This window comes from Clarias gariepinus, chromosome 3, assembly GCF_024256425.1.
Source record: "Clarias gariepinus isolate MV-2021 ecotype Netherlands chromosome 3, CGAR_prim_01v2, whole genome shotgun sequence".
Lineage (NCBI taxonomy): Eukaryota > Metazoa > Chordata > Actinopteri > Siluriformes > Clariidae > Clarias > Clarias gariepinus.
The window spans coordinates 33,616,912-33,635,244 of NC_071102.1; the positions used below are offsets into that span (position 1 = coordinate 33,616,912).

Genomic DNA, 18,333 nt, shown 5'->3' on the forward strand with positions numbered 1-18,333 from the left:
GGGAAAGGTTAACCGGAGAGGCGCAGAAATGTCTTTAATAGGCGATTGTGTGAGAGGCTGGCCATCCAGAGCTTTGATAGATATCGGGGACGGAAGCTTCGACACAGGAGCTTGTAGCGCGGAAAGGATAGCAGAAGATATGAGGTTGCCAGCCGCCCCGGAATCTATTAAGGGAAAAACAGACACAGTGTTATTATTAAATGAGAGTTGTGCGGGTAAACAAAAAGGTGAATGTGTGCGCGGTGGGGTGCGGAGCATTACTTTTAGCAACGGGCAGGAGCGGACTGTGTGTTTTTCCCCCCCACAGTGCAGGGTTATGCCTGTACTGTGGGGGGGAAAAACACACACTCCGCTTCTGCCCGTCTTCGGGCCCGTTCAGTGGTGGTCAAGCGCGCTGTGCCCATGTCCATCGGTTCGGCGGAGGACCCTTCACGCTCAGGGGGCTGCAGCTGGTGAGGACTTGTTTGGCGGCTGAGAACAAGGCGTGTAGTGGGCTTTCCGCAGCCAGCACTTGGAATTTTATGGCATACTTAGCCACAGGTGTGTTTCCTTGTTTGATCCTCAGCAGCTGCCGTTCTCCGGTTTTCCCCTGATCAGGATGGTCAAAGACGGCGCGAAGGGCCTCAAGAAAACGCCGATATCTTGCGGTGGTGGCGCCACCGGTGCTCCACACGGCCGTAGCCCAGTCCAGAGCTCTTCCGGTGAGATGTTGTGTTACAAAGCTGACTTTCTGAACGTCCGTCATATTCGGGTAATCTGCAAGGTAGAGTTTACAAGCTAACAGGAAGCACTTACTGTACAACCCTCCGGGTCGCCTCCGTACCTTTCCGGAGGGGTGGGCCGTGGGAGAACAGGTGCGCCAGGTGCTTGTGGGGCCGCCGGGGGCAGTCTCCCTGCCGCGAGTTGGTTAACGCTGCACGCCAGGTCGTGCACGGCGCGTGCGAGGCTGCCAATCTCCTGCTGTTGAGTGCGCAGGTAGCTGTGTAAGCTGGTGGTATCATCCGGCAGCGGCACTCCCGCTGCGTCCATGGAGGTCCGTGCATCTGTCATGATCTGGATGTAGATTCAGAGGACGCAAAATGCAGGAATGGTGAATATACAGTCTTTTGTTTATTATTTCAGAAAGTCTTTTCAAAGAGAACACACAAAATATAAACTAAAGTAACCCAACGGGCTTCTTCCGAGCCTCCTCAGGCTGGGTCTGCAGGCGGATAAACGCTTAAACACAGAAGATTAGTTCCAAACAAAAAGAGACAATCGCAAGGGCTTCCCAGCCCGCTGTCTGGCGTTTCGACCTTGAACTTGACGAAAAAACGTGTCTGTGTGTGACAGACCTTACCCCGACCCTGCAGACTTTGACTCAGCCCTGAGGAGGAAACTTGCAGACGTGTAGGGTTAGTGACAGGCAACAAACAAACATGACTACAACAGTGCACGGACGTGATTCTCCGGGTTCGACTGGCTTAAATAGAAACACAGGGGAGAGACACAGGTGAAAATAATTAGTGCTGGGGAGACATACCAACATAGACACACTAGGGGGGGACAAAGCTGCGTCTCAGTAGTCCGGAGACCCAGGTCTTAATCCTCCGGACTGTGGAGGTGCAGGTGTGACAATGTGCAATACACTATGCATAGTTTATGTCTAATTTACTGCATAATATATCTCTGACTGCTCTTATTTATATTCATGTATATACATATTTACACCCTCATATTTATACTACTATGCTATCTCTGTGGCTTAAACGGGACCTTGGTCCTAATTTCGTACCAGAACATGGAAGTGTGCTGGTATGACAATGAAGCTCCTTGAATCCTTGAATCCTTGAAAACAGGAGATACCAGCTGCTCATGGTGTCTCTCTATCTCTAGACTGAAACCCTGCTACTCTGCCTCTACTGTAGGAAGACTCAGTTTAGGTAAGCAGTGACACCTATCAAGTCCTGCTCCTCTGGAGGTGGTGTCAATTCACAATGAGGTTGTGATGGTGTAAGACTTACAGCTATAAAAGGAAATGGATTGATATGAGTACAGATCACATATATGTGTAACAGTTTGTACTACACATGCTTAATAACCATTACTAGGGTGGTCATCTTATGTGGTCAACCTATGTCCCGCTCATCTTTTCGCCTTAGTGTCTCCTTCATTAAATAGAAAATGTAAGAAATGAAACACTTATATGTGCTGTTATATAGAAGTAATCAGTTTTTTTTTGTCTCACTTAATGCTAAAAATAGCTTTTAATGTTACTGGGGAAAAAAACCCTGCAAAAGCAAGCTTCTCTGTCCTGACACTTCCCTGCCACTGCAGACTTTTTACATGAGCTTTTTAGAGAAACATAAGGACATTTGAACAATTGAGGACTTGTCCAAAGTTATTTTTATTATGTTAAAGTAGAATGAGAAATAATTGATGACAATGCATCCCCCCCAAAAAAATGGGTCTGGATATTAAAAGTCGTAAGTAAACTTACATGACACTTTAGTGTTCACTGATGAATACTGATCCTTACAGACAGGGATCATACTGTATAGCATGTGAGAAAAAGCAAAACAGAAGAAGCTGAAGTGTGATTAGAGGATATCGAAATGGGCTGGACATTTATCTTATCTTTAATCATTGGACAGCATATTCTGTATAAATAATTCGCCATGTCTACTCCTGTGGGTGATTGTTATATAAAACAAAATATTATTTCAGGTTCTACTTTACTGACATGAATAATTACACTATCATGGCTGTAAACTAAATGTAAGCATTAATGCCAGAGACTGCTGATGCCAGTTTAGCAGGTAAGTGTAGTGGTAGTAGTAGTAGTGTAATATGATTGTTTATTTTCCACTATGTTAGTAAAAAGCCATAATGTCTAGTCATTCATATGTTTCAGTCAGCAACAATTATTTTAACCCTACCTGATGAGGCGAGTATAGTTCCCTTCTTCTCTTCCTCTTCAGCCCTCACTCTGACATTAGTCCTAATGTTGGATTTAATTTAACCAAAAACTATACCACAACCACTTCCTTCTAAACCTGAAAAGTAAAAATCAAAACCACATGAAAATGTCACCACATTCACTTTAACTAAAACAGCAGTAAGGTGGGTTATACATTTATTTAAAAAGTATTTTTTATTTATTAAAGAAAATACCTGGTTTTGGCATTGACTTGATTAATAAATGTAGAAAGTGGATTACTTTGTATTTTTATTGAATAGAGTGCAACAGAATCACTAACGGTTGTAATGAAAGAATTATGTGATGATGCAAGAACTGATTCTGAGGCTGATTTCTTTCTAGCCCAGACTGCAAATTCATGCAGCCTGTCAGTAAGCGATTACACGGAGACATATCCCTGAAATTTGTGGAATGTTTTACACATCTCTGTCAATGGAGGAAAATGTAAATATAGGTAGAATAATCACATACTGTATTTTCCAATCAAAATCCAAAACACAAAAACAAAGATGACAAAAGTGTAAGTTTAATATTTTTTTGTTTAAACAAAAGAGGTACAACTTTTCCATTTATCCTGTTTGCTATTTGGCAGAAACATGGCATTGAACACCACGCACTGCACCACGTTCCCTCCGATCCTCCAGCACTGCTCGCCTCATCCCACCATCTCTCAGGGATCGAGGGCGGCATTCATCCAGGCTCTTTTCTGTTCTGGCACCTAGGTGGTGGAATGAACTTCCGCTAGATGTCCGTACATCAGAGACTTTGACTATCTTTAAACGACGACTCAAGACTCATCTGTTTCTCCAGTACTTGGACTAACCCCCCCGGAAAAAAAAAAAAAAAAAACTCTTCTTAGTTGTGTTGGACTAATGGCACTTAGTTATTAACCTAGTTAACCCAGTGTAAGTATGTATCCAATTATGTAAACATTAAAGCACTTTTTGTAAGTTGCTCTGGATAAGAGCGTCTGCCAAATGCCTAAATGTAAATGTAAATGTAAACAAGATAAAGCAGTGTGACCAAACCGCACGTCCTGAAATGTTTTATTAGGTGACTAGGTGGCTGTGTCATTGAAATTATATATTGTTTATCCTCGAAATTAAAAAGACTGGTGAAACTGTTTTGGAATTATTAAAGTTAAAATTATTTATTTTGCGTTCTGGTGTTGTGTTAAATCACTAGCGTGCTAGTCAGACATGCTGCCACAGGGACTGCTAAGCTAATCGGACCAAACAGTTATGGCTTATTTACATACCCTAGCGCTCCTGAGATATGGACCATTCACTTCCCCTGCATTTATTTCATATCTCAGGGACCATAAGGCCTATAAATAAGCTGTGTTCACGATTGGCCGGAGAAAAACTGATGTATCTGTAACCCTTCACTATTTCTCTAGCAATTGTCTCTACTTCCACTTAAAAAAACAAAAAAAAAAACAGATTTATAATAAATGAAAGGTCTAGGCTGAAAGGGAAACAAGAAATATCACAGCAGTATTTTGAGTTTGCAAGACATTTAGACCAACTTATTTCCATGAAGCATCTGTTTTTATTGTCTTGGGTATTTATTGCTCTGCATTTGTCCTACACTTTCGGTGTATCTGCACTTGTGGTCTTGTAAAGAAGAAAAAAACGTATCCTTTTTGACTTGACATCTGAAGAGCAGGAGTAGCACAGCCTAACTCAAAAGTGTTTGTCACACGTGCAGACTATATTCTGCATGAACAGTGCCTTATTATATGGTTGACGTAACAGAGGAAGTAACTATTTTTCACTTTATGTACCATAGTGCAGTTCCACTGAACACAAACTGTTTTAATTAGTACAGCCCTGTGATGTAAAGATACAGGAGAATAAAATATGCAAGATCTAATTTATATTTGCAGTATAAATAAATAACTTAATATTATTGATTAAACATTTTATAGCATATCATTGAATTCTAATTGGTCTGAACGTGTTGATTTATTTTCTATAACAACAGTTTGGACATACAGTATCTCACAAACGTGAGTACACCCCTCACATTTTTGTAAATATTTTATTATATCTTTTCAAGGGACAACACTAAAGATATAAAACTCTGATAAAATGTAAAGTAATCAGTGTACAGCTTGTATAATGGTGTAACTCAACACACAGCCATTAATGTCTGAACTGCTGGCAACAAAAGTGAGTACACCCCTAAATGAAAATGCCCAAATTGTGCCCAATTAGCCCTTTTCTCTTCCCGTTGTCATGTCACTCGTTAGTGTTACAAGGTCTCAGGTGTCCTTGGGGAGCAGGTGTGTTAAATTCCAAGGTGTTATCGCTCTCACACTCTCATACTGGTCACTAGACGTTTAACATGGCACCTCATAGCAAAGAATTCTCTAAGGATCTGAAAGAAAGAATTATTGCTCTACACAAAGATGGCCTAGGCTATAAGAAGATTGCTAACACCCTGAAACTGAGCTGCAACACGGTGGCTAAGACCATACAGCGGTTTAAAAGGACAGGTTTCACTCAGAACAGGCCCCGCCATGGTAGACCAAAGAAGTCTAGTGCACGTGTTCAGCGTCATGTCCAGAGGTTGGCTTTTGAAAATAGACGTGTGAGTGCCGCCAGCATTGCTGCAGAGGTTGAAGGGATGGGGAGCCAGCCTGTCAGTGCTCAAACCATATGCCGCACACTGCATCAAATTGGTCTGCATGGCTGTCGTCCCAGAAGAAAGCCTCTTCTAAAGATGGTGCACAAGAAAGCCAGCAAACAGTTTGCTGAAGACAAGCAGACTAAGGACATGGAATACTGGAACCACATCCTGTGGTCTGATGAGACCAAGATAAACTTATTTGGTTCAGATGGTGTCAAGCGTGTGTGGCGGCGACCAGGTGAGGAGTACAAAGACAGATGTGTCTTGTCTACAGTCAAGCATGTTGGTGAGAGTGTCATGGTTTGGGGCTGCATGAGTCCTGCCGGCACTGGGGAACTACAGTTTATTAAGGGGACCATGAATGCCAACATGTACTGTGCCTTACTGAAGAAGAGCATGATCCCCTGCCTTCGGAAACTGGGCCGTAGAGCAGTATTCCAACATGATAATGACCCCAAACAAACTTTTAAGACAACCACGGCCTTGCTGAAGTAACTGAGGGTAAAGGTGCTGGATGGGCCAAGCATGTCTCCAGACCTAAACCCTATTGAGCATCTGTGGGGCATCCTCAAACGGAAGGTGGAGAAGCGCAAGGTGTCTAAAATCTACCAGCTTCGTGACGTGATCAAGGAGAAGTAGAAGAGGATTCCCGTGGCAACCTGTGAAGCTCTAGTAAACTCCATGCCCAAGAGAGTTAAGGCAGTGCTGGAAAATAATGGTGGCCACACAAAATATTGACACTGGGCACAGTTTGAACATTTTCATTTAGGGGTGTACTCACTTTTGTTGCCAGCAGTTTAGACATTAATGGCTGTGTGTTGAGTTATTTTGAGGGGCGTACTCACTTTTGTGAGATAATGTAGTTATAGATAGTTATATGGCTATAAATCTTACCACAGGTCTACAATGTGCATAGTCTAGTATGTTATCATTGTATTAAGTTTAAGCATTTATTTGTCACATATACATTACAGCAAGGTAAAATTCTTTCCTCACATATCCCAAAGTAACTGTGGTCAGAGCACAGGGTCAGTCATCATACAGCGCCCCTGGAGCAGATAGGGCTAGGGGCCTTGCTGCCAACAGTGGTAACCTGGTGGAGCTGGGGATCGAACCACCGATCTTCTGATAAGTAACTCAGCACCTTAGCCCTGTGACCCACCACTGCCCCCATATATTAGCTTATAAGATATGTGCATGGCGGATGCTCCACATTATCAAAATCTAATAGTAATAGGATGAAGAATGAAGAAAAAAATACTTTAAGATTTCTCCCATAGGAATGTCTTTAGGACAATGGTGATTATTCTTTGTGGTATTTCATTAACACAAAGTTTTTTTTTTTCTTTCTTTTTTTTTTTTTTCAATGCAAATGTGTTGTAATGCACAATATTTAGGGCCTCCACTTAAAGATGTGAACAGATGAGGACTTAAAAATCCTCAAAGTTATGTTTATTGTTTTATTATACACTAAGGTAATGTGATGAATACTGATCATCTCAGCCAGATGTGAGACAATGACAATGAATCCAATAAAAATAGGTCTGGATATTAAAAATCGTAAAGACACTTACAACATGACATGCCACTGTAAGAAAGTCTGTGAATTAAAAAGTTTACACTTTGTGATTTCTCACTAACATAGCAAGCCATTTTTTTTACTTTAAGGAAAAACTGGGTGTGGTTGTGGCTAATTATATAAGTTATAAGAAGGACTAAAAGTTTTTTTAGCCTGACTTATAAGAATATAATTAATTTTAGGATGATAAGAGTCACTCTGTTTTGCCCTGTGCCACAACACACCACCCTGCCCCTGATTATTTTCCTGTAAAAGCTGGTCCTAATATATTTTATTCCTCATTTATCAAATGTCAAGTTATTGTTGCAGTCAGTAAAGTTTACATAGACTCATTTTATTTTAGTTTTGGAGTTTTAGAAAACAACTCAGATAATTATACATCATAATTATTTTAATAATTAGATAATAATAGAACTATTCATCATAAATGTATAAAATTTCTGGTGAATAAAGAGCAGAAATTGCAGAAGACTTCATGCAGAGTATGATAATGAGACTGCATTAACTGCAGTAAAACATGTGAATAGTGCAAACGTTTTAAAGTAGGCTGTATGTCTATGAATGATGATCCCAGCTAAGGATGCTCGGAGCTCGCTGCAGTCGTTAACATTTGATGAGTGGAACGCCTGATCACTAAAAAATTAACTGATTACACCCCTCATTCATAAGTGCTGTGTAAATGCATTTACATTTGTTTTAAAATGATCTGGATTGTGCAGTACAATTTTGCTGTTTATTCCTGCATCTCACTGCTGTTAAGATAAGTATTTTAAGATATAGAGTATAAATGTGTCACTGGTAGAACATCAATATCCACAGAATCAGAGGTAGAAGTGTGGGAACAGTCGGGTTAAACTGCTGTCCACTGGACTCAGCACCTGTGAAGACAACGCTGGGTTTATTGTCCTCAGAATGTTTTTTGTTGTCTACAAGAAAAGTTTGCATGTGATCATAACATATAAGATCATGTGATCAGACAACAGAGTCAAGCAGAACAACAAACATAAACATTCCACCTCACCTTCGCATTGAACACCTTGACTTGCATTAAACTTCTCCTGTTTGTTGGAGGCCACAAAACCTGAATGACACGTGCAGTAATAGGAACCTTCTGTGTTACTGCACTTAGCATCAGGACCACAGATGGTTTGGTTCTCCACACACTCTTCAATGTCTGAATGAATGTAAAGATTCAGGTTTATCTTTAGTGCATTGTCCAGACAGCAATGACCTGAACAGCCCATGATGTCATCTGCTACCCCAATACACACTCACAAAACCAACAACCTTTTGTGTTGTAGGAATTTGTATTAGTGGTTTTCATAATCGTAAGTGAATCTGTTATGCTGTAAACATGACCACCACAGACTACATCACCTACTGTACGATTAGTGTTCATGTCCTCTGTAATATTTTAAGTTCACTCAATACTGATTGCTATCAAGTATTTGCTCAGCATATCATATCTGATCTCATATCATGTCTGATTCCTGGCTGTGGTCTTTATCTATTATCTTCGCTTATTCGCTATTATCTAATGCTTATCTTTTTGTCTGTAAAAGACTTATCAATTTTACTGATATTTTAAAGCTATTTGCTCATCACCTGAATATCTCCTGGTTGTGACCTTGACCTTGCTTTGTATAAGTTTAAACTGTGTGCTTCAGTTGCATTCAGCAAATCCTCTCAAATCTAACACATGTAAACAGCGAGGGTACCATTCTGTAGTTTCACAATGAATATTGTACAATAAGTAGGAGCATTTTTAGAAATGAAGATTATTAAATTATACAATAAACCCATAAAAATGCAAGACATATTTTACACAAGTGCATAAAACTTTTTTTGTGTATCCTCAAAGCTAATTTATGTCTCACCGTTGCATGTAACCTTTTGACTTGCATTAAACTGCTCGTGTCTGTTGCTGGCCAAAAAATCAGGATCATACATGCAGTAATACTGTAGGAACCAGAGATGTTATGGCAGTTAGCATTAAAGCCACAGACCTTGTTTTTTAATTCTGAGATCAGTGCCATGGTATTAAAAAAATTATAAAATACTGTATGTGACCTTGATAAAATGGTTTGAGAAAATATGACAAACCTCTTATTAATAAAACCTAGTGAATGGTGTAATTTTGTTTTTGGCTAGCAAAACATAATTACACCATTCACTAGGTTTTATTTTTGTGCAAAGTGATTTACACAACTCTTACAATTTCCTCAATTAATCAAATTAATATTCTTTAAGTGATTTTCAAGCCACCTTAAATCATGAGGGCTATAACGGAATCTGACCATACAGATAATAACTTGAATTCTGCACTTTTGGCCTAAAATGCTCCAAACTACATGCGCAAGGAAACATGGACATTGAAAAATATTATTTAGCTTATGTGAAAGATGCAATACTTCAAGTAGATTTAAGTAGAACAATGACCAAAGAACACATTACCATTGCAGGTAACCCCTTGGATTGCTTTAAATTTTTCCTGTCCATTGCTGCTCACAAAACCTGGCTTACATGTGCAGTAATATGAGCCAAGAGTGTTTTTGCACTGAGAATTATCACTACAATTGTTTTTCTCACACTCGTTGATGTCTGGAGAGTAGACAAGAGTAGAAATTTTCTTATCCTCAAACTGTTAAATACATCAGAGACAAACAGCTCAGCTTTGCTTGCTAGCCTTCCTCTTGATTACATTCCAGAGGTTTGATTTAGGAGTAAATTGCAGAAGTCTTTTATTTTTTCCAGAGCTGTATATATACGTTAGAGATGCTCCGATCAGCATTTTTGGGGCCGATCACCGATTACTGATCACCAAGGTCATGATCTGCCGACTGCCGATCACTAGGGATCACAGAATGGCAGGGGAATGGGAATCTTTTATCTATAATCTAACAGAGTTTGCACCATTTGTAGAAATGAAAGTAACTCTAAATTAACTATATTAAAAAAGAAACTGTAGAAATAGGCTACAGTCAAGATCTTGAAGAACCACCTGTAAAGTGTTTATTTTAGAAAATGAGAACTTAAGGCTACTGTAGGCCATCTTTACCAAATAAGGCAGAGTAACTTAAAATTATTCCAAATAAAGAGAGGCAGACCAACACACATCAGATCAGCTTAATGGGATGTAGCCTCTTAATACACTGATTACATTATAATTGGCAGCGAAATGTAAAACTTGTTCTCATACTCGACATATTCAGTTGTATAGCGTGTTCTAAGATGCCTAACTCATGCCGTTGCTTGCTTCCACCTTGAGGGATTTCATCACGACATACATTGCAAACGGCTAACTTTACATCTTTATCTGACACTTTGAAAAACTTCCAGATGTGAGAACTCATGTTGCCACTGGTAAGCTCCGCTCTGCTGTTGTTTACCTCTGCGCGTGCATGCACGTGTGAAAAAGTCGCGTGAGTAATTTGTCAAGTGATCGCCTTTTTTGATCAGCGCTTTTGGGGTTCGCCGATCAAGCTATTTTTAGCCAATATCGGCCGATCAATCTGAGCATCACCAATGTACTATATATACGGTATACTATACTGTATATACTGCTCAAAAAAGTAAAGAGAACACTTTAACACCGGTCAAACACCGGTTTAACTTGAACGGCCTCTCATATGTGTATGTATCAGTTCAAGTCAAACCAGAACTAAGAGTTCCCTTTACTTTTTTGAGCAGTATATATATATATTTAAATATATATTAATTTTATTTTTGTTTCAGTTTTTTTTTATTTCTTACATGTAAGCTAATGTAGTGTATTCTAAATAAAGTGGTGTAGATTAAACATTAAATGCTCTACGAAGTATCATGTTGAAGGTTTACTATAAAACTACAGTAAACACAGTAGTAACTTTAAGTCTTTCACAAATATTCACAGAATATACAAATGTGTTTTACAAATCCTTGCTACAATGTCAAATGTATTCCTATCATTTGGGTAGACATGAAAGTGAGCTTATTACATTAAGTTCAGATAATGTTACAGCAGAGTTAATGAAAACTATAAAATTATTAACATAAAAAAGTCCTCATGCTTGTTACTTTCATCCATTAGCTAATTCATGTCTCACCGTTGCATGTAACATTTTGACTTGCAGTAAACTGCTGCTGTCCGTTGCTGGCCACAAAACCAGAAACACACGTGCAGTAATAGGAACCAGGGGCGTTATGGCATGTAGCATCAGAGCCACAGATGACTTTGTTTGTAGTACACTCATTAATATCTGAGACAGAACAACAAAAGCAGAGGTTCAGGTTTATCCTTAATGTAGCATTAATACAGAAATAAATATCAGAGAATGTCACAGACATACTGAGCTTTGCATTGTTCACCATTATCCTGATTGAAATTAACAGATCTTGTCTGGTACCCCGTTAGACACTGACAGTAGTAGCTACCATTTGTGTTGTAGCAAGTTGCATTTACACCACATATTGATGCCAATCCTGTGTCAGACTCACACTCATTCTCATCTGTATTATAGGATAAAGATCACATATAAAGAATAAATAAAAGAAACATTAGAGAATAAAACATTAGATTCTGATTTCAAATTCAATTTCAAATAAATCAGTTATTATCAGTGGTGGAAAGTAAGGAATTAGATTTTCTCATGTTACTGGAATTAAGTTGATTATTTTACTTATTTAACTTAAATATGTTTTGTGTGAAGTAATTTTATTTATATTTTTTTTACAAGTAAAAAACATTTTTCAAAAAACAATACACAGCACAGTGGATACTGCACTGAATGATGTGCAGAAGAACAAACTGGAACTAAAATTAAAATAAAGAAAGATGGAGACAGTCAGGTCAGACACCAGTGGTGGAGACTAGGGCTGTAGTGGAGGCTAAACACTCATTAAAAAAAAAAAGTTTACGCGCCTCCAAAATGTCTAAAATAGTCCTTACACTCCTTTGACTAGTTTTAATGCCGTTTTAAAATTTGCTAAAAAAAAAAATTCTAGATCGTCTTTTTAACAACTCAGGTCAGGCTGAGGCCACACTACACAAGTTTGTACAGGAATTTTGTATAGAATTCAAAATGGTGCCAAAGCCTAAGTGTTGTGTCTCGGTACAGTTTAGAAGTGACAAGTGTGTGAGGAGAGCAGATTGAGAACAGATTTCTCCTGAATCACAATATATCAGAAGTGTTTGATCTTTTCAGAGTCGACTCTGGACGCTGTTGTGTGTATGCACTGGTCACCAACTCACCTGGGAATGTGGCCCGTCAATAGCCAATCAACATAAGGAGGTGGGATCTTTCACTCCCCCCGGTCATTCATTCATTCATTCATTCATTCATTCATTTATTTAATCATTTATTTATTTATCATGTGGTGACGTGTAAAAAAGAAACATCATGTGCGTGTGTGTTTGGTGAGCGAGTGGGGAGAAAAAGTTCACAGTTGAAGTAAACTAAAGCCAAGTTGTGTGCAGAAATTATGCCGGGGTTTTTTTGGCGCATATTAAAACTGCTGCTGCCTGTCAAGTCTGCCTTAATGCGGGGACTTAGCTGAGCTGAAGCCACAGAGCCTACAGAGATTAGGGAGCCATAAAAAAAAACACACAGTTTTGTCACTTTTATATTTTATATCTAACACTTTACATATATTCATGTTTGTGGCTGCCAATTGAGCCAATCTACATTTGACCCTTGTGGGTACCGTGACACAGAATGTAGAGGATGTCAAATAAAAAGTAAGAGCGTTGTACTCATAAAAGTAAATTGTAACAGGAGAAAAAATATTCTGGGGTCTCTGTATTATTATTTCACTTTGACTATTTGGCAATAGTGCAGTCTTTAACTATATGATCCACCAGTTTTAAGATTGTGAAAGTCGTGTGGCTTTAGTCTTATTTGTATTGATTTACCAGATTAAACAATAGTGACCAGTTACATTGTCTCTTGTGTCAGAAGTTTAACAGTTGAAGTTTGACAACAAGGATATACAATGATTTCTGAAGTTGGGAAATTGCAAGACCTCCTCATGCTGATGCCAGGAAAAAAATAATAATCAAAAAGTAAAAAACAAAACATAAAACTGTGTTGAAAATATTAATTTATATTATTTTAGGGCGAGCCAGGTAGTGTGTGATATTCATATACATTTCTTTCTTTCTTTCTTTCTTTCTTTCTTCTTCTATTTTCTCATATACACTGAACAAAAATATAAACGCAACACTTTTATTTTTGTTCCCATTTTTTATGAGCTGAACTCAAAGATCTGTAACATTTTCTACATACACAAAAGACCCATTACTCTTAAATATTGTTCACAAATCTGTCTAAATCTGTGTAATCAGTGAGCACTTCTCCTTTGCCGAGATAATCCATCCTACCTCACAGGTGTGGCATATCAAGGTGCTGATTAGACAGCATGAATATTGCACAGGTGTGCCTTAGACTGCCCACAATAAAGGGCCACTCTGGAATGTACAGTGTGATCACACAGCACAATGCCACAGATGCCGCCACCATTTGAGGGAGTGTTCAATTGGTATGCTGACTGCAGGAATGTCCACCAGAGCTGTTGCCCATGAAATGAATGTTCATTTCTCTACCAAAAGCCGTCTCCAAAGGCGTTTCAGAGAATTTGGCAGTACATCCAACCGGCCTCACAACCGCAGGCTACTGGTAACCACACCAGCCCAGGACCTCCACATCCAGCATGTTCACCTCCATGATCGTCTGAGACCAGCCACCCGAACAGCTGCAGCAACAATCAGTTTGCATGACCACTACATCCCTGGTGTTCACCCAGCTAAAAGTTGGCCTGTTATAAATGTTGTGTAAACATGTTTTATTTTATCTCACTTTAATTTGAAACGACGTTCCCCTAATTAAACAGCATTTATATCTTATTGTCATTTTTGTACTACACAGAAAGTACTCCCTTCCTCCCTCTGTTAAAACTTTTTATTGATGAAAGCTCTCAGATGACTAAGCATATTGTTGTTTCCTCTATAAACTGTGTGTATTAATGCTAAAAGATTACATAACACAGATGACATCAGCTCAGTTTTAAAGAAAAAAAGTGTTTTCGGGACAAAATGCAGGCATTAAATTATGCATGCACAAAATCATTATAATATTTTTTGCAGGTTTGTCCTTACCTACACATTGGTCATTGTCAGTTATATGTCCTTTAGCACATGTTTTTTGAGCGCCCATGTCCTTCAACACGGCGAACAGAAGACCTGCAGGAAAAGATTTACCTTTAGATCCGTTTACAACTGGATATCTGTGTTACTAATACTACTGAAAATCAGTGTTGGGTGTAACGCGTTAGAGTACTTGGATTACTTTTTTGATGTAACGAGTAATCTAACACTGTAGGTCCACCATTTAAATACTCAGTTATTTAGTTTTTTTTTTTATGTAATTCATTATTCAGACAATTTATGTAATCTGAGAGGAAGACAGCAGTCATTTCCAATCCGTTAGTGTGTGTGCGTGTGTAAAAGTCCTCCTACAAGCCCCACCCCCGATAACCCGCCCCGCTTTGTTATTCATACTGTTATACCCCTATCTTACCTATGCGGTTTGACTATGTCAGGACCAACGCACAGAAAGATGGAAACCTAATCACAGGTTCTTACGGCCACAGCGCGTAACTGTGTAGGTGAGATAGGGGTATTAGTAGTTAACAGATTATGGGCCAAACTTCGCTGAGTGATGATGATAGAATAATTATAAAGGTCTTGACTTAAACAACATGCATGAGGAATCACAAAGAAGTTTTCATTTTCTGCAATGGAAAAGTACTCTAACTAGTACTGTAGTAGAAAGTAATGCTCTAATGTAACTGATTACTTTTTAAAGAGAGAAATTTTGTAATGTAATTAGTTACTTTAAAAAGTACATTCCCCCAACACTGCTGATCATAATAATAATAATAATAATAATAATAATAATAATAATAATAATCGGACATAATACGATAAAATGTATGAAAACAATATGGCTATGGATAACAACATATATGACATTTAGAAATGTAATAAAAAATAAAATAATTGAAAACATTTTAAAATAATTAAATAAAAGTAAAATGAATTATAAATTCCTAAATACCTAAACAGGAAGTTCTTCCAAATAAATTGTAAACAAACAAACCAAACAATGTGCATCCTGAGCTTAAGGAAAGCTGGCACCACCAATTTAAAGAGTAATAACAAAAGCAGGTCTCTCAATTTTATCTGTATTTCCACCTCTAGGTTCTAGGTGGGTAGATTCTAGGTAAAGTGTTGATGTGTAAGAGTAAACAGTAAAAATTTTATATAAATAGTAAAATTATAATATATTAGAATAAATAGAAATTTGGAATCTTGAAATATCTAGCTAGATCATACCATGGTATCAGATCTGATTTGTCTTTAGCAAAATGCATTAGATAGATAATAATCCCACTGTTTTACTTTGAGTTAAATTTTGTGTGTTGGTCTGACGATTTTCTAATTACAATTTATTTTACAATATTTACAAATTACAAGGATACAATAATTAAGTATTCTAGTTGCATAAAACAGTTATGGATTGAGCTACTGAACCTTACTGCAGCTTCAAGCACTCTGTGTCTGACCCGTGTTAATATGTTTAACTTCAGTCATGTTTATAACCATTATATTGACTTGCAGGTGGTAATGAGGTTGTGCCCCTTTAAATAATTGCAATCATTATGTGAAGGCATCAAAAATTCAGGCAGGACAAGCTAACATTTTACTGTCTTATAAACAGTATGATTTATTTTACCCATTAAGCACCATGATGAAACTGGATCTCATGAAGACCTTCCCAGGAAAGCAAGACCAAAACCTACCTCTTCTGCAGAGGAGAAGTTTATTTAGAATTACCAGCCTCAGAAATCACCAATTAACATCACATCAGATTAGACCCGTTATAAATCTTTACAGAACATAAGTAGCAGACACATCTTACAATATCACATCTCTCAGACACATCTCTCAATATTGACTGTTCAGAAGAGATTACTGCATATTGTGTATGCCTTCAGCATTGTTTTACAGTGTAAAAATAAATAAAAATTAGCAAAGAACATGGAATTAGAAGGGGTGTCCAGACAGGTAGTGTACAGTATAGTCACTAATCTGATTAGACTTTCAACAGGTGTTTTTAATAAGTATTTGTGGTCTCGGGTGTCCATCACTGGGAAACTCTTTAAGACAGAGAAGGTTGTTTTTTATTGTAACATCCTACCATGACAAGATGAAGGGACATTGATAAGAGGATGCCTGTGTACAGCCTACAGTAAGTGTGAACTAAGGTGTGAAACTGATGTTTCAACATAGAAAAGTAAAGTATGTTCTTTAGGCCATGAAAGGCATTTACAGAAGACTTACAGCACAGTACAGTTATAGCCTTTAAGCCGCAGTAAAACATGTGCATGGCGCAAACATTTGAAAGAAAGCTGTGTGTCCATGGATGACTATCCCTGAGGTGGCACGGAGCCCACTGTATTTATATTCACAAATAGATAAAACTCATCAATAAATCACAAATGCTAAATTTCACACACTGATAGTCAGATCTCACCATGCCAGTAACACTTGCAATATCATTGAGTGTGCACAAATCGAACAGGAAAGCAGTACAACTACAAAACTACATCTGTAACCACTGACATGGAAATCAAACTAAAATAGATGTGACTCACCAAGAAACAGCAGAAACAGGTGGCTCATTGTGAGAAAAAAGAAAACAGATCCAAAGTGAACACACTAACCACTGATTAAATCCTGCTCTCGGGCATTAAATTAAAGAGTATAGTAATAGTACTTTAGATTCTCTAAATCTATATAAATCTTCGTCTCTCAAACTCACAACTGAAATGAAAGAGGAGGGTTTCACTGGGTGAGCAGTGTGAGTCCGGCCCCTCTGGAGGTGGGGGAACTCAGTAAGGGGGTTGTGACGTCTTGAGTCCCACCACTGCTATAAAGAGCGAAGAGCTGAAAATACACACATCTCCATGACCTAGCTCACTGTTACCAAAGTGTTCATGTTTATCATTTAATTTTTTATGTTTTTCCTAATAGGGGATGGAATTAAAATAACCAATATTAATTTAAAAATCAGCAATAATAATATCATTTTTATTTTTATATTATTCTCCAAACATTACTTGTAAAATTTCACTTTTCTTGTTTGTGAAACAGAACCTTAAAATTTAAAACAATTAATAAGAGATAATAAACTTACGTGAGATTCTCAAGTGAGTCTTCAAACACTGAAGCGCTTGAGACTTCAAACACTGAAATTTTTTTCGTGTTGATTACTAATCATTGACATTGATATTTCCATATCAATTTGGGAAATTAAATTAAAATAAATAATAAAAAAACACAAGCTGAACTGCTTAAACATTTAGCTCCAGTTTCTTTATTACATATTTAAACAGATAAAGAAGTATTTAAAGTGCCCTAATTTGTTATTTTTTGGAAAATACTTACCAACTTCTATGATGTCATTGTTGAAGCAGCAGCTTATAAATCCTTAAGAATAAACATATTTATAGGCGATCTTATCAACTAGTGCCTTCTGGGAAACTGAGTCTGCAAACCAAAACTACACAAACGAAACAGTGACCTATAGTGGTGGTCCCTTACAAAGGGATGGCATGTATATTGAGAACAGCAGAGGTCCTAAAACTGACCCTTGTGGGGCCCCTATATTTCAATGGCATTACACCAGACAGTTCTTCATTTAAATCTACAAAATGGTATTGATCAGACAGGTATGATCTAAACCATTTTAATGCCTGTCCCTGAATACCTATGTAATTTTGTAAGCGATCTATGAGAATATTATGATCTATAGTGACGAATGCAGCACTAAGAACAAGTAAGACTAGTATTGAGATGCAGCCTTGGTCCGAAGCTAAAAACAAGTCATTTGCAATTTTAACTAGTGCAATTTCTGTACTATGATAGGGCCTGAAACCTGACTGAAATTCTTAGAGGATACTGTTTTCCTGCAAGAATGTGCATATTTAAATGGATGTTCTCTGTTCCCATGTCCCTGTTAGACGTCTGATTTTTAGGAATGTCTCTGAACTGTCCCTGAATGAAAATTCTGCCTCTTTTCATGTATTTAGCCCTTTGTGTTTCCTATGGTTTAACTATTAG

At 37.9% G+C, this 18,333-nt stretch overlaps 2 protein-coding genes across 3 annotated transcripts; both read right to left on the minus strand.

The window, feature by feature from the left end:
- Positions 1–7,545: 7,545 nt before the first annotated feature.
- LOC128519147 (adhesion G protein-coupled receptor E2-like) lies at positions 7,546–9,131 on the minus strand. The gene is made up of 2 exons (XM_053492750.1): positions 8,194–9,131; positions 7,546–8,050 (listed from the first exon to the last, which is right to left on the minus strand). The coding sequence occupies exons 1-2, from the start codon at positions 8,414–8,416 to the stop codon at positions 7,965–7,967; spliced, it is 309 nt and encodes a 102-aa protein (XP_053348725.1). The 5' UTR covers positions 8,417–9,131; the 3' UTR covers positions 7,546–7,964.
- A 1,661-nt stretch (positions 9,132–10,792) lies between these two features.
- LOC128519144 (adhesion G protein-coupled receptor E1-like) lies at positions 10,793–17,068 on the minus strand. Of its 2 annotated transcripts, XM_053492747.1 has the most exons (4): positions 16,866–17,068; positions 14,305–14,388; positions 11,505–11,660; positions 10,793–11,410 (listed from the first exon to the last, which is right to left on the minus strand). In XM_053492747.1, the coding sequence occupies exons 1-4, from the start codon at positions 16,891–16,893 to the stop codon at positions 11,247–11,249; spliced, it is 432 nt and encodes a 143-aa protein (XP_053348722.1). In that variant the 5' UTR covers positions 16,894–17,068; the 3' UTR covers positions 10,793–11,246. The 2 variants fall into 2 exon arrangements, with proteins under 2 accessions (XP_053348722.1, XP_053348723.1); XM_053492748.1 differs by lacking the exon at positions 11,505–11,660 and having other exon boundaries at positions 10,808–11,410.
- Positions 17,069–18,333: the final 1,265 nt, after the last annotated feature.

Coding starts and splice junctions, on each gene's coding strand:
- LOC128519147 (XM_053492750.1), bottom strand. CDS start 8,416: ATGGGCTGTTCAGGTCATTGCTGTCTGGACAATGCACTAAAGATAAAC. Junction 8,051..8,193: donor TCAAGGTGTTCAATGCGAAG/GTGAGGTGGAAT, acceptor TTGTCTTCACAG/GTGCTGAGTCCAGTGGACAG.
- LOC128519144 (XM_053492747.1), bottom strand. CDS start 16,893: ATGAGCCACCTGTTTCTGCTGTTTCTTG. Junction 14,389..16,865: donor CCTGTTTCTGCTGTTTCTTG/GTGAGTCACATC, acceptor CTTTTCCTGCAG/GTCTTCTGTTCGCCGTGTTG. Junction 11,411..11,504: donor TAATGGTGAACAATGCAAAG/CTCAGTATGTCT, acceptor GTTCTGTCTCAG/ATATTAATGAGTGTACTACA.